Genomic DNA, 15,474 nt, shown 5'->3' on the forward strand with positions numbered 1-15,474 from the left:
TTAGTCTAGCCAGAACCATTACATTAGAGCTGCTGCTGTATAGAGTCTAGCCAGGACCATTACATAAGAGCTGCTGCTCTACTTAGTCTAACCAGGACCATTACATAAGAGCTGCTGCTCCACTTAGTCTAGCCAGGACCATTACATAAGAGCTGCTGCTCCACTTAGTCTAGCCAGGATCATTACATAAGAGCTGCTGCTCTACTTAGTCTAGCCAGGACCATTACATAAGAGCTGCTGCTCTATAGAGTCTAGCCAGGCCCATTACATAAGAGCTGCTGCTCTACTTAGTCTAGCCAGAACCATTACATTAGAGCTGCTGCTGTATAGAGTCTAGCCAGGACCATTACATAAGAGCTGCTGCTCTACTTAGTCTAGCCAGGACCATTACATAAGAGCTGCTGCTCCACTTAGTCTAGCCAGGATCATTACATTAGAGCTGCTGCTCTACTTAGTCTAGCCAGGACCATTACATAAGAGCTGCTGCTCCACTTAGTCTAGCCAAGACCATTACATAAGAGCTGCTGCTCCACTTAGTCTAGCCAGGACCATTACATTAGAGCTGCTGCTCCGCTTGGTCTAGCCAGGACCATTACATTAGAGCTGCTGCTCTACTTAGTCTAGCCAGGACCATTACATTAGAGCTGTTGCTCTATAGAGTTTAGCTAGGCCCATTACATAAGAGCTGCTGCTCTACTTAGTCTAGCCAGAACCATTACATTAGAGCTGCTGCTGTATAGAGTCTAGCCAGGACCATTACATAAGAGCTGCTGCTCTACTTAGTCTAGCCAGGATCATTACATAAGAGCTGCTGCTCCACTTAGTCTAGCCAGGACCATTACATAAGAGCTGCTGCTCCACTTAGTCTAGCCAGGACCATTACATAAGAACTGCTGCTCTACTTAGTCTAGCCAGGACCATTACATAAGAGCTGCTGCTCCACTTAGTCTAGCCAGGATCATTACATTAGAGCTGCTGCTGTATAGAGTCTAGCCAGGACCATTACATAAGAGCTGCTGCTCTACTTAGTCTAGCCAGGATCATTACATAAGAGCCGCTGCTCCACTTAGTCTAGCCAGGACCATTACATAAGAGCTGCTGCTCCACTTAGTCTAGCCAGGACCATTACATAAGAACTGCTGCTCTACTTAGTCTAGCCAGGACCTTTACATTAGAGCTGCTGCTCTACTTAGTCTAGCCAGGACCATTACATAAGAGCTGCTGCTCCACTTAGTCTAGCCAGGATCATTACATTAGAGCTGCTGCTCCACTTAGTCTAGCCAGGACCATTACATAAGAGCTGCTGCTCCACTTAGTCTAGCCAAGACCATTACATAAGAGCTGCTGCTCCACTTAGTCTAGCCAGGACCATTACATAAGAGCTGCTGCTCTACTTAGTCTAGCCAGGACCATTACATTAGAGCTGTTGCTCTATAGAGTCTAGCCAGGACCATTACATAAGAGCTGCTGCTCTATAGAGTCTAGCCAGGACCATTACATAAGAGCTGCTGCTCTACTTAGTCTAGCCAGGACCATTACATTAGAGCTGTTGCTCTATAGAGTCTAGCCAGGACCATTACATTAGAGCTGTTGCTCTATAGAGTCTAGCCAGGACCATTACATTAGAGCTGTTGCTCTATAGATTCTAGCCAGGACCATTACATAAGAGCTGCTGCTCTACTTAGTCTAGCCAGGACCATTGCATAATTATAAGAAGTATCTTAAGTGTTCCTAAGCACAGAGAATTTGTCTACTTACTAAACCGCACCGTATTCACTATACAGTGCGTTACTTTTGATCTGAGGCCTATGGGCCCTAGTCAACAGTAGTGGCCTATATAGGGAATAGAGTGCCATTTGAGACGCAGGCTTTGTGTTTGAGCGTAATAGTGTGTTTTGCTCATCAATAACTCAGGTACCATTTCAACAGGTTAGGTATGGAACATGACGGACAGGGGAATCGTTGTTCTGACGAGACCAGTATGGGGAGTATCATGGCACCGCTGGTCCAAGCAGCCTTCCATCGCTACCACTGGTCACGCTGCAGTAAACAGGAACTGAACCGATACATCCAGTAAGTGCAGCCTTCACCATACCACTGACTAGGGTTCTGACAACTTTCCCAGAATTCACAGCTTTTCCAGGAATCCTGGTCACTGACATAACACTGACATCACTGACATGTATCACTGACATATATCACTGACCTATCATAGACATATATCACTGACCTATCACTGACCTATATCACTGACCTATCAGAGACATGTATCACTGACCTATATCACTGACCTATCAGAGACATGTATCACTGACCTATATCACTGAATTATATCACTGACCTATCAGAGACATGTATCACTGACCTATATCACTGACCTATCAGAGACATGTATCACTGACCTATATCACTGAACTATATCACTGACCTATATCACTGACCTATCAGAGACATATATCACTGACCTATATCACTGAACTATATCACTGACCTATCAGAGACATATATCACTGACCTATATCACTGAACTATATCACTGACCTATCAGAGACATATATCACTGACCTATATCACTGACCTATCATAGACATATATCACTGACCTATATCACTGACCTATATCACTGACCTATCAGAGGCATATATCACTGAACTATATCACTGACCTATATCACTGACCTATCAGAGACATATATCACTGACCTATCATAGACATATATCACTGACCTATATCACTGACCTATATCACTGACCTATCAGAGACATGTATCACTGACCTATATCACTGACCTATCAGAGACATATATCACTGACCTATATCACTGACCTATATCACTGACCTATATCACTGAACTATATCACTGAACTATATCACTGACCTATCAGAGACATTTATCACTGACCTATATCACTGACCTATATCACTGACCTATCAGAGACATGTATCACTGACCTATCAGAGACATGTATCACTGACCTATATCACTGACCTATATCACTGACCTATCAGAGACATATATCACTGACCTATATCACTGACCTATATCACTGACCTATCAGAGACATATATCACTGACCTATATCACTGACCTATCAGAGACATATATCACTGACCTATATCACTGACCTATCACTGACCTATCAGAGACATATATCACTGACCTATATCACTGACCTATCAGAGACATATATCACTGACCTATATCACTGACCTATCAGAGACATGTATCACTGACCTATCAGAGACATATATCACTGACATATCAGAGACATGTATCACTGACATATATCACTGACCTATCAGAGACATGTATCACTGACCTATATCACTGACCTATCAGAGACATATATCACTGACCTATCAGAGACATATATCACTGACCTATATCACTGACCTTTCAGAGACATATATCACTGACCTATCAGAGACATGTATCACTGACCTATATCAGGTCAACAGTGAAGAGGCGACTCCGGGATGCTGGTCTTCTAGGCAGAGTTCCTCTGTCCAGTGTCTGTGTTCTTTTGCCCGTCTTAATCTTTTCTTTTTATTGGCCAGTCTGAGATATGGCTTTTTCTTTGCAACTCTGCCTAGAAGGCCAGCATCTCGGAGTCGCCTCTTCACTGTTGACGTTGAGACTGGTGTTTTGCGGGTACTATTTAATGAAGCTGCCAGTTGAGGATTTGTGAGGCGTCTGTTTCTCAAACTAGACACTCTGATGTACTTGTCCTCTTCCTCAGTTGTGCACTGGGGCCTCCCACTCCTCTTTCTATTCTGGTTAGAGACAGTTTGCGCTGTTCTGTGAAGGGAGTAGTGCACAGCGTTGTATGAGATCTTCAGTTTCTTGGCAATTTCTCGCATGGAATAGCCTTCATTTCTCAGAACAAGAATAGACTGACGAGTTTCAGAAAAAAGTAATTTGTTTCTGGCCAGTTTGAGCATGTAATCGAACCCACAAATGCTGATGCTTCAGATACTCAACTAGTCTAAAGGCCTGTTTTATTGCTTCTTTAATCAGAACAGTTTTCATCTGTGCTAACATAATTGCAAAAGGGTTTTCTAATGATCAATTAGCCTTTTTAAATGATAAACTTGGATTAGCTAACACAACGTGCCATTGGAACACAGGAGTGATGGTTGCTGATAATGGGTCTCTGTACGCCTATGTAGATATTCCATAACAATTCAGCCGTTTCCAGCTACAGTAGTCATTTACAACATTAACAATGTCAACACTGTATTTCTGATCAATTTATCAGCTCTTATGACTGTCTCTGTTCTGATGTGTTTTATCCTCCTCCAGCTCTTATGACTGTCTCTGTTCTGATGTGTTTTATCCCTCCAGCTCTTATGACTGTCTCTGTTCTGATGTGTTTTATCCTCCTCCAGCTCTTATGACTGTCTCTGTTCTGATGTGTTTTATCCTCCTCCAGCTCTTATGACGGTCTCTGTTCTGATGTGTTTTATCCTCCTCCAGCTCTTATGACTGTCTCTGTTCTGATGTGTTTTATCCCTCCAGCTCTTATGACTGTCTCTGTTCTGATGTGTTTTATCCCTCCAGCTCTTATGACGGTCTCTGTTCTGATGTGTTTTATCCTCCTCCAGCTCTTATGACTGTCTCTGTTCTGATGTGTTTTATCCTCCTCCAGCTCTTATGACTGTCTCTGTTCTGATGTGTTTTATCCTCCTCCAGCTCTTATGACTGTCTCTGTTCTGATGTGTTTTATCCTCCTCCAGCTCTTATGACTGTCTCTGTTCTGATGTGTTTTATCCCTCCAGCTCTTATGACTGTCTCTGTTCTGATGTGTTTTATCCTCCTCCAGCTCTTATGACTGTCTCTGTTCTGATGTGTTTTATCCTCCTCCAGCTCTTATGACTGTCTCTGTTCTGATGTGTTTTATCCTCCTCCAGCTCTTATGACTGTCTCTGTTCTGATGTGTTTTATCCTCCTCCAGCTCTTATGACTGTCTCTGTTCTGATGTGTTTTATCCTCCTCCAGCTCTTATGACTGTCTCTGTTCTGATGTGTTTTATCCCTCCAGCTCTTATGACTGTCTCTGTTCTGATGTGTTTTATCCTCCTCCAGCTCTTATGACTGTCTCTGTTCTGATGTGTTTTATCCTCCTCCAGCTCTTATGACTGTCTCTGTTCTGATGTGTTTTATCCTCCTCCAGCTCTTATGACTGTCTCTGTTCTGATGTGTTTTATCCCTCCAGCTCTTATGACTGTCTCTGTTCTGATGTGTTTTATCCTCCTCCAGCTCTTATGACTGTCTCTGTTCTGATGTGTTTTATCCTCCTCCAGCTCTTATGACTGTCTCTGTTCTGATGTGTTTTATCCTCCTCCAGCTCTTATGACTGTCTCTGTTCTGATGTGTTTTATCCCTCCAGCTCTTATGACTGTCTCTGTTCTGATGTGTTTTATCCTCCTCCAGCTCTTATGACTGTCTCTGTTCTGATGTGTTTTATCCCTCCAGCTCTTATGACGGTCTCTGTTCTGATGTGTTTTATCCTCCTCCAGCTCTTATGACTGTCTCTGTTCTGATGTGTTTTATCCCTCCAGCTCTTATGACTGTCTCTGTTCTGATGTGTTTTATCCCTCCAGCTCTTATGACTGTCTCTGTTCTGATGTGTTTTATCCTCCTCCAGCTCTTATGACTGTCTCTGTTCTGATGTGTTTTATCCTCCTCCAGCTCTTATGACGGTCTCTGTTCTGATGTGTTTTATCCCTCCAGCTCTTATGACTGTCTCTGTTCTGATGTGTTTTATCCCTCCAGCTCTTATGACTGTCTCTGTTCTGATGTGTTTTATCCTCCTCCAGCTCTTATGACTGTCTCTGTTCTGATGTGTTTTATCCTCCTCCAGCTCTTATGACGGTCTCTGTTCTGATGTGTTTTATCCTCCTCCAGCTCTTATGACTGTCTCTGTTCTGATGTGTTTTATCCCTCCAGCTCTTATGACGGTCTCTGTTCTGATGTGTTTTATCCTCCTCCAGCTCTTATGACTGTCTCTGTTCTGATGTGTTTTATCCCTCCAGCTCTTATGACTGTCTCTGTTCTGATGTGTTTTATCCTCCTCCAGCTCTTATGACTGTCTCTGTTCTGATGTGTTTTATCCCTCCTCCAGCTCTTATGACTGTCTCTGTTCTGATGTGTTTTATCCTCCTCCAGCTCTTATGACTGTCTCTGTTCTGATGTGTTTTATCCTCCTCCAGCTCTTATGACTGTCTCTGTTCTGATGTGTTTTATCCTCCTCCAGCTCTTATGACTGTCTCTGTTCTGATGTGTTTTATCCTCCTCCAGCTCTTATGACTGTCTCTGTTCTGATGTGTTTTATCCCTCCAGCTCTTATGACTGTCTCTGTTCTGATGTGTTTTATCCTCCTCCAGCTCTTATGACTGTCTCTGTTCTGATGTGTTTTATCCTCCTCCAGCTCTTATGACTGTCTCTGTTCTGATGTGTTTTATCCCTCCAGCTCTTATGACTGTCTCTGTTCTGATGTGTTTTATCCTCCTCCAGCTCTTATGACTGTCTCTGTTCTGATGTGTTTTATCCCTCCAGCTCTTATGACTGTCTCTGTTCTGATGTGTTTTATCCTCCTCCAGCTCTTATGACTGTCTCTGTTCTGATGTGTTTTATCCTCCTCCAGCTCTTATGACTGTCTCTGTTCTGATGTGTTTTATCCTCCTCCAGCTCTTATGACTGTCTCTGTTCTGATGTGTTTTATCCTCCTCCAGCTCTTATGACTGTCTCTGTTCTGATGTGTTTTATCCCTCCAGCTCTTATGACTGTCTCTGTTCTGATGTGTTTTATCCTCCTCCAGCTCTTATGACTGTCTCTGTTCTGATGTGTTTTATCCTCCTCCAGCTCTTATGACTGTCTCTGTTCTGATGTGTTTTATCCTCCTCCAGCTCTTATGACTGTCTCTGTTCTGATGTGTTTTATCCTCCTCCAGCTCTTATGACTGTCTCCTGGACAACCCTTTTGAACACAAGTGGCCCAAGCTTCCTGAGCTACCTGGGATTAACTACTCCATGGACGAGCAGTGTCGTTTTGATTTCGGCGTGGGCTACAAGATGTGCACCGCTGTAAGTCCACTCCACTAGCTAGCTAGACCCCTGAGATCTGAGAATAACAACTTTGGCCGTTGGTGACGGGGCAGCCTGTCAATGAGTGTCCCAAATGGCACCCTATTCCATATATAGTGCACTGTTTTTTTACCAGGGCCCATCGGGAATAGCTTGCCATTTGGGACGCAGATTCAGAACTGCATGGGGCTCTCAGTACCACTCAGGACTTTGATCTTCTGAGAATGGGATTCAAATATTCCAAAGGTTAGTTTTGGAGCAGGGTTGGTCCTGCGTTCTCCTTGTTATCCCCCTGGTCCATAGGCTTAGATAGAGTGGGCTGCTTTTTGCTGGGTCCTACTTTCCCTGTTTGAGATTGCAGAGGGGCCATGACTTCTGGGAAGAGACTAGGTGACCCGTAGTCTGGTCACAGAAATGCACTAACTACCTCTCATCTCTCTCTCTGACTACCTCTTCCCTACTCTCTCCTCTTTTCTCTGACATCCTCTTTCTTAACACTCTCTCTCTCTGTCTCTCTCGCTCTGTCTCTCTGTCTCTTTGTCTCTCTCTCTCTGTCTCTCTGTCTCTCTGTCTCTGTGTCTCTCTGTGTCTCTCTGTGTCTCTCTGTGTCTCTGTGTCGCTCTGTGTCGCTCTGTGTCTGTCTGTGTCGCTCTGTGTGTCTCTGTGTCTCTCTGTGTCTCTCTGTGTCTCTGTGTCTCTGTCTGTCTCTCTGTGTCTCTGTCTCTCTGTGTCTCTGTGTCTCTGTGTCTCTCTGTCTCTCTGTGTCTCTCTGTCTCTCTGTGTCTCTGTGTCTCTCTCTGTGTCTCTGTGTCTCTCTGTGTCTCTGTGTCTCTCTGTGTCGCTCTGTGTCGCTCTGTGTCTCTGTGTCTCTGTGTCTCTCTGTGTCTCTGTGTCTCTCTGTGTCGCTCTGTGTCTCTGTGTCTCTCTCTGTCTCTCTGTGTCTCTCTGTCTCTCTGTGTCTCTGTGTCTCTCTCTGTGTCTCTGTGTCTCTCTGTGTCTCTGTGTCTCTCTGTCTCTCTGTGTCTCTGTCTCTCTGTGTCGCTCTGTGTCTCTGTCTCTCTCCTCCTACAGTTCCGGACCTACGATCCCTGCAAGCAGCTGTGGTGTAGTCACCCTGACAACCAGTACTTTTGTAAGACCAAGAAGGGTCCGCCGGTGGATGGGACAGAGTGTGCACCGTCGAAGGTGGGAAATGGTTCAAAAAGAAACCATGGGTTTCTGGTGACAATAGATAGACCTAATAATATACAGTGCTATACTTCATCTTTAGAAACAGTTCTCCAAAAAGTACACAATTACTTGAAGAAGTTTTCCTAAATTAATATTAGAAAGAACATATCGGCCAGTTTGAATGTTATAATAATAATTTTTGGTGGGTGCATATATTTGTTCTATGTCCCACATGTCCAACTGCAATGGATGTGTAACACAGGTGGCACCTTACCCATTCATTTAAACAGCATTAAACAAGTATTTATTAATCAGCTATTCATACCTCATGGATGAATACTGTTCGTTCTCATGTTCTATCCATGTTCCTTTAGCCAGGATTGCTTGAAGCATAACAGTTGTTGTGAACTCTGACCCAGAAGATGTTCAGGGCTCATTCTAGTCATGGTTTAAATGCTAATGGAGCCAATGAATGGAAAGATATTGTATACACTGTTGACTCCACCGTCTCCTTTCTGAAGTTAAAAAAATAAAAAGCCCTTGTAAAAGTACACAATAGTTCAAATGGATAAACAGAAGGAACAGTTTGAATGTACTTACTAAGCATTTCATTAGCATGAAGTTAGCATTTCATTGGCTAGTCATGATTCATGGAGTAACGGGGGTCATAACAGTGTTCTATCCATGTTCCTTTAGCCGTCATCACTCTAAGAGTTCTTATATACCATTGACATGGTCAGGGCTCCATTCTAGCCATGGTTTTAATGGTAATAGGGCTGATAAATGGACAGATATTCTATGTATTGTATGTTTATTTCTTTACCTTTATTTAACTAGGCAAGTCAGTTAAGAACAAATTCTTATTTACAATGACAGCCTAGGAACAGTGGGTTAAACTGCCTTGTTCAGGGGCAGAACGACAGATTTTTGTACCTTGTCAGCTCAGGGATTCAATCTTGCAACCTTTTGGTTACTAGTCCAACGCTCTAACCACTAGGCTACACTGCCACCCCATGTCTGTATGCCCTGTTGACTCTCCTGTGTCCTGTCTGTTTGTTTAGTGGTGCTTCAAGGGCCACTGTATCTGGCGCTCCTCTAACCAACCTCAGGGCCATGACGGTAACTGGGGGTCCTGGACTAAGTTTGGGTCCTGCTCCAGAACCTGTGGAGGTGGAGTACGCTCCCGGAGCAGAACTTGTAACAACCCTGTGTGAGTGTCTGTCACAGGGGAACAGGTGTGGGGCATTGTGGGTAGTGTGGATAGAGATGTATAAATCTGTCTCTGGGGTGGGTTCTTAGGTCTCCTTACTGACGTTACCCTCTATATCCTGTTAGGACTTCTACTTACATCCTGTTAGGACTTCTATATACAGGCTATATGATTCATACACCCTGTCCTTACTGACATTACCCTCTACATCCTGTTAGGACTTCTACCTACATCCTGTTAGGACTTCTATATACAGACTATATGATTCATACACATAATGTGACATGTAGTTCACAGATACTTTGTCTCTTTAGTCAGAGACGTGTCAGAGGATGTCTGAAGGAAAGTCAAAGAGGATCATGTGTTTCTTTACGCTGAACTTTCCTTGGATATTTGTGTGTGTGTGTGTTTGTGTGCATGCATGTTTCCGTGCGTGCGTGACTTTATGCGTGTACTGTATGTGCATACGTGTCATCTAAATAATAATTAACCCTGTGTACTACATCATGACCCTCACAAGAGACTCATTACTCAGAGCTAGTTAAATGGATCTAATAACTGGACCTGGACGACAAGCCCAGTTCTACCATGATCCACATTACAGTTAAATGGATCTAATAACTGGACCTGGACGACAAGCCCAGTTCTACCATGATCCACATTACAGTTAAATGGATCTAATTCCTGGACCTGGACGACAGGCCCAGTTCTACCATGATCCACATTACAGTTAAATGGATCTAATTCCTGGACCTGGACGACAGGCCCAGTTCTACCATGATCCACATTACAGTTAAATGGATCTAATCACTGGACCTGGACGACAGGCCCAGTTCTACCATGATCCACATTACAGTTAAATGGATCTAATCACTGGACCTGGACGACAGGCCCAGTTCTACCATGATCCACATTACAGTTGAATGGATCTAATCCCTGGACCTGGACGACAGGCCCAGTTCTACCATGATCCACATTACAGTTGAATGGATCTAATCACTGAACCTGGACGACAAGCCCAGTTCTACCATGATCCACATTACAGTTAAATGGATCTAATCACTGAACCTGGACGACAAGCCCAGTTCTTCCATGATCCACATTACAGTTAAATGGAACTGAACCTGGACGACAGGCCCTCCTGGTCTGCATCTCAAATTGCACTCTATTCCCTATTCACTGCGCTACTTTTGACCTGGGTCCATAGAGAATAGGGTCCCATTTGGGATACACAATCAGTGTTGATTACTCTGTTGTTGTTTATTGTTTCTGTGTTGTTGTCGCCCCCTGTCTCCAGGCCTGCGTACGGCGGGCGGGATTGCCCCGGGTCCACCTTTGATTACCAGATGTGTAACATGGAGGAGTGTGCTGGACCCTATGAAGACTTCCGCGCTCAACAGTGTGTCCAGAGGAGCAACAAATACCACAAGAACACCAAGCACACCTGGCTACCTTACGAACACCCAGATGGTAGGACACAGCCTGCTTCCCAAATGGAACACTATGCTTTTAGTGCGCTACTTTAGACCAAGGTCAAAGGTCAAATGGGTTGTAGTGAGTAATATTAACTTACAGTAAAGAAACTCAGAGATGAAATGATGCAGCTGGGTTGTTGTAGGGAGTAATGTTAAACTTGCAGTAAAGAAACTCAGAATGTCTATGTCTGCATCACAAATCGAACCCTATTCCCTAGATGGTGCACTACTTGTGAAAGGATTCTAATACATATTTACCATAATAAGACAGTTTCCATACAATAATAATAATTTCGATATAAATTATAATATCTTACATAAGCAATATAAATCAACCAAATCCGTTTTATACATTTACAATACGTTTTTCTTTAATACAAACAATATGGCTGTAACAATGAGATGTGCAGAATGCAGAGGGGCGCTGCACGGCACACACAGATAAATAGAAGATGGGTGGGAGGGAGAGACTATATATATATATATATATATATATATATGCAAAGAATGTGGACACCCCTTCAAATTAGTGGATTTGGCTATTTCAGCCACACACAGGGGTACAAAATCAAGGACATAGCCATGCAATTGCCATAGACAAACATTGACAGTAGAATGGCCTTACTGAAGTGCTCAGTGACTTTCAAAGTGGTACCGTCATAGTATGCCACCTTTCCGACAAGTCAGTTTGTGAAATTTCTACCCTGCTAGAGGTGCCCCAATTAACTGTAAGTGCTGTTATTGTGAAGTGGAAATTCCTAGGAGCAACAACGGCTCAGCTGCGAAGTGGTAGGCCACACAAATTCACAGAACGGGACCGGCGAGTGTTGTAGCGCGTAAAATCATCTGTCCTCGGTTGCAACACTCACTACTGAGTTCCAAACTGCCTCTGGAAGCAACGTCAGCACAACACATTTTCATCAGGAGCTTCATGAAATGGGTTTCCATGGCCGAGCAGCCGCACACAAGCCTAAGATCACCATGCACAATGCCAAGTGTCGACTGGAGTGGTGTAAAGCTCGCTTGGACTCTGAAGGAGTGGAAACATGTTCTCTGGAGTGATGAATCCCGCTTCACCATCAGCCAGGAGAACGCTACCTGCCTGAATGCATAGTCCCAACTGTAAAGTTTGGTGGAGGAGGAATAATGGTCTGGGGCTGTTTTTCATGGTTCGGGCTAGGCCCCTTAGTTCCAGTGAAGGGAAATCTTAATGCTACAGCATACAATGACATTCTAGACAATTCTATGCTTCCAACTTTGTGGCAACAGTTTGGGGAAGGCCATTCCTGTTTCAGCATGACAATGCCCCTGTGCACAAAGCGAGGTCCATACAGAAAGGGTTTGTCAAGATCGGTGTGGTAGAACTTGACTGGCCTGCACAAAGCCCTGACCTCAACCGCATCGAACACCTTTGAAATGAATTGAAACGCCGACTACGAGCCCAACATCAGTTCCCGACCTCACTAATGCTGTTGTGGCTGAATGGAAGCAAGTCCCCACAGCAATGTTCCAACATCTAGTAGAAAGCCTTCCCAGAAGAGTGGAGGCTGTTACAGCAGCAAAGGGGGGGAACAACTCCATATTAATGCCCATGATTTTGGAATGAGATGTTTGACGAGCAGGTGTCCACATACTTTTGGTCATGTAGAGTGTGTGACTCAGTGTTTTCCTCATTAATGTCTAAAGTCAGACTACTGCTGGTGAGACAGACACGGACAGAAGTCGACAGTATCTGGACATTAATTAGAACTTCCTGAAAGAACAATAACACATTTGTGGTGTCAATAACATACAGGAACATCAACATCATACACAGCAGTGTAACCATTTCACGTGCCCACATGTGAACTGAACATAGGATCTCTATCATCTCTGGCCTTGTGTTCTTGAGGTGAAAGAAAGCAGAAGAGATACAATGCAAACTTTCTCTGTCATTTATTTAGTTTATCTTCCCTCAGTCAGGACTAAAGTATGGGCTCATTTTGTTTTCTTTCTCTAGGGAGTTTTACTAGCCACTGTGTGTCTGTCTCTGTGTTTCTTTCTCTCTGGTATCTTAGACTGGGTATCTGTTAGGGAGTTTTACTAGCCACTGTGCATTTGCCTCTGTGTTTCTTTCTCTCTGGTATCTTAGACTGGGTATCTGAAAAGCACTTTGTAACAACTGCTGATGTAAAAAGGGCTTTATAAAATACATTTGATTGATTGATTGATCTTCACCCGTGTAGAGGCTCACAAGTGTGAGTTGAGCTGTCAGTCCAAAGAGACCGGTGAGGTGGTGGTCATGAACCAGGTGATGCATGATGGGACGCGGTGCAGCTACACAGACCCTTTCAGTGTCTGCACCCGGGGGGAATGTCTGGTATGTACAGTATAGCTCTCTCTCTATCTATACCACTCTCTATCTACACCTCTCTCTATCTACACCTCTCTATCTACACCTCTCTATCTACACCTCTCTATCTACACCTCTCTCTATCTATACCACTCTCTATCTATACCACTCTATCTATACACCTCTCTATCTATACCTCTCTATCTACACCTCTCTATCTATACCTCTCTCTATCTATACCTCTCTCTATCTATACCTCTCTCTATCTACACCTCTCTCTATCTACACCTCTCTCTATCTATACCTCTCTATCTATACCTCTCTCTATCTACACCTCTCTCTATCTACACCTCTCTATCTACACCTCTCTCTATCTACACCTCTCTCTATCTACACCTCTCTCTATCTACACCTCTCTCTATCTACACCTCTATCTATACCTCTCTCTATCTATACCTCTCTATCTATACCTCTCTATCTATACCACTCTCTATCTACACCTCTCTATCTACACCTCTCTCTATCTATACCACTCTCTATCTATACCTCTCTCTATCTATACCTCTCTCTATCTATACCTCTCTCTATCTATACCTCTCTATCTATACCTCTCTATCTATACCACTCTCTATCTATACCTCTCTCTATCTACACCTCTCTATCTATACCTCTCTCTATCTATACCTCTCTATCTACACCTCTCTCTATCTATACCACTCTCTATCTACACCTCTCTCTATCTACACCTCTCTCTATCTACACCTCTCTCTATCTACACCTCTCTCTATCTACACCTCTCTATCTATACCTCTCTATCTACACCTCTATCTACACCTCTCTATCTACACCTCTCTCTATCTACACCTCTCTATCTATACCTCTGTCTATCTATACCTCTCTATCTATACCTCTCTCTATCTATACCTCTCTCTATCTATACCTCTCTCTATCTATACCACTCTCTATCTATACCACTCTCTATCTATACCACTCTCTATCTATACCACTCTCTATCTATACCTCTCTATCTATACCTCCCTCTATCTCTACCTCTCTATCTATACCTCTATCTGTACCTCTCTATCTATACCTCTCTATCTCCACCTCTCTCTATCTGTACCTCTCTCTCTCTATACCTCTCTCTCTATACCTCTCTCTCTCTATACCTCTCTCTATCTATACCTCTCTCTATCTACACCTCTCTCTATCTACACCTCTCTATCTATACCTCTCTATCTATACCTCTCTCTATCTACACCTCTCTATCTACACCTCTCTCTATCTATACCTCTCTATCTATACCTCTCTATCTACACCTCTCTCTATCTATACCTCTCTCTATCTATACCTCTCTCTATCTATACCTCTCTCTATCTATACCACTCTCTATCTATACCACTCTCTATCTATACCTCTCTATCTATACCTCTCTATCTATACCTCTCTCTATCTACACCTCTCTCTATCTACACCTCTCTCTATCTATACCTCTCTATCTATACCTCTCTCTATCTACACCTCTCTATCTATACCTCTCTATCTATACCTCTCTCTATCTACACCTCTCTATCTATACCTCTCTCTATCTACACCTCTCTCTATCTATACCACTCTCTATCTACACCTCTCTCTATCTACACCTCTCTCTATCTACACCTCTCTCTATCTACACCTCTCTATCTATACCTCTCTATCTATACCTCTCTATCTATACCTCTCTATCTATACCTCTCTATCTATACCTCTCTCTATCTATACCTCTCTCTATCTACACCTCTCTATCTATACCACTCTCTATCTATACCACTCTCTATCTATACCACTCTCTATCTATACCACTCTCTATCTATACCACTCTCTATCTATACCACTCTCTATCTATACCTCTCTCTATCTCTACCTCTCTATCTATACCTCTCTATCTATACCTCTCTCTATCTGTACCTCTCTATCTATACCTCTCTCTATCTATACCTCTCTCTATCTATACCTCTCTCTCTATACCTCTCTCTCTATACCTCTCTCTCTCTATACCTCTCTCTATCTATACCTCTCTCTATCTACACCTCTATCTACACCTCTCTCTATCTATACCTCTCTATCTACACCTCTCTCTATCTATACCTCTCTATCTACACCTCTCTCTATCTATACCACTCTCTATCTATACCTCTCTCTATCTATACCTCTCTCTATCTATAC

The 15,474-nt window shown here is 43.3% G+C and overlaps 1 protein-coding gene across 1 annotated transcript in view; it reads left to right on the forward strand.

Annotated features, from left to right (window-relative positions):
• LOC106593178 (A disintegrin and metalloproteinase with thrombospondin motifs 14) overlaps positions 1 to 15,474 on the forward strand; it is a 135,607-nt gene that overhangs the window by 81,838 nt on the left and 38,295 nt on the right. The window contains exons 8-13 of the mRNA XM_082964979.1: positions 1,930 to 2,073; positions 6,953 to 7,085; positions 8,157 to 8,270; positions 9,317 to 9,465; positions 10,763 to 10,935; positions 13,166 to 13,299. Coding sequence (XP_082821105.1) covers positions 1,930 to 2,073; positions 6,953 to 7,085; positions 8,157 to 8,270; positions 9,317 to 9,465; positions 10,763 to 10,935; positions 13,166 to 13,299 — 847 coding nt within the window. The remainder of the gene's footprint in view (positions 1 to 1,929; positions 2,074 to 6,952; positions 7,086 to 8,156; positions 8,271 to 9,316; positions 9,466 to 10,762; positions 10,936 to 13,165; positions 13,300 to 15,474) is intronic.

The sequence above is a fragment of the Salmo salar genome, chromosome 18 (genome assembly GCF_965601325.2).
Source record: "Salmo salar chromosome 18, fSalSal1, whole genome shotgun sequence".
Taxonomy (NCBI): Eukaryota; Metazoa; Chordata; class Actinopteri; order Salmoniformes; family Salmonidae; genus Salmo; species Salmo salar.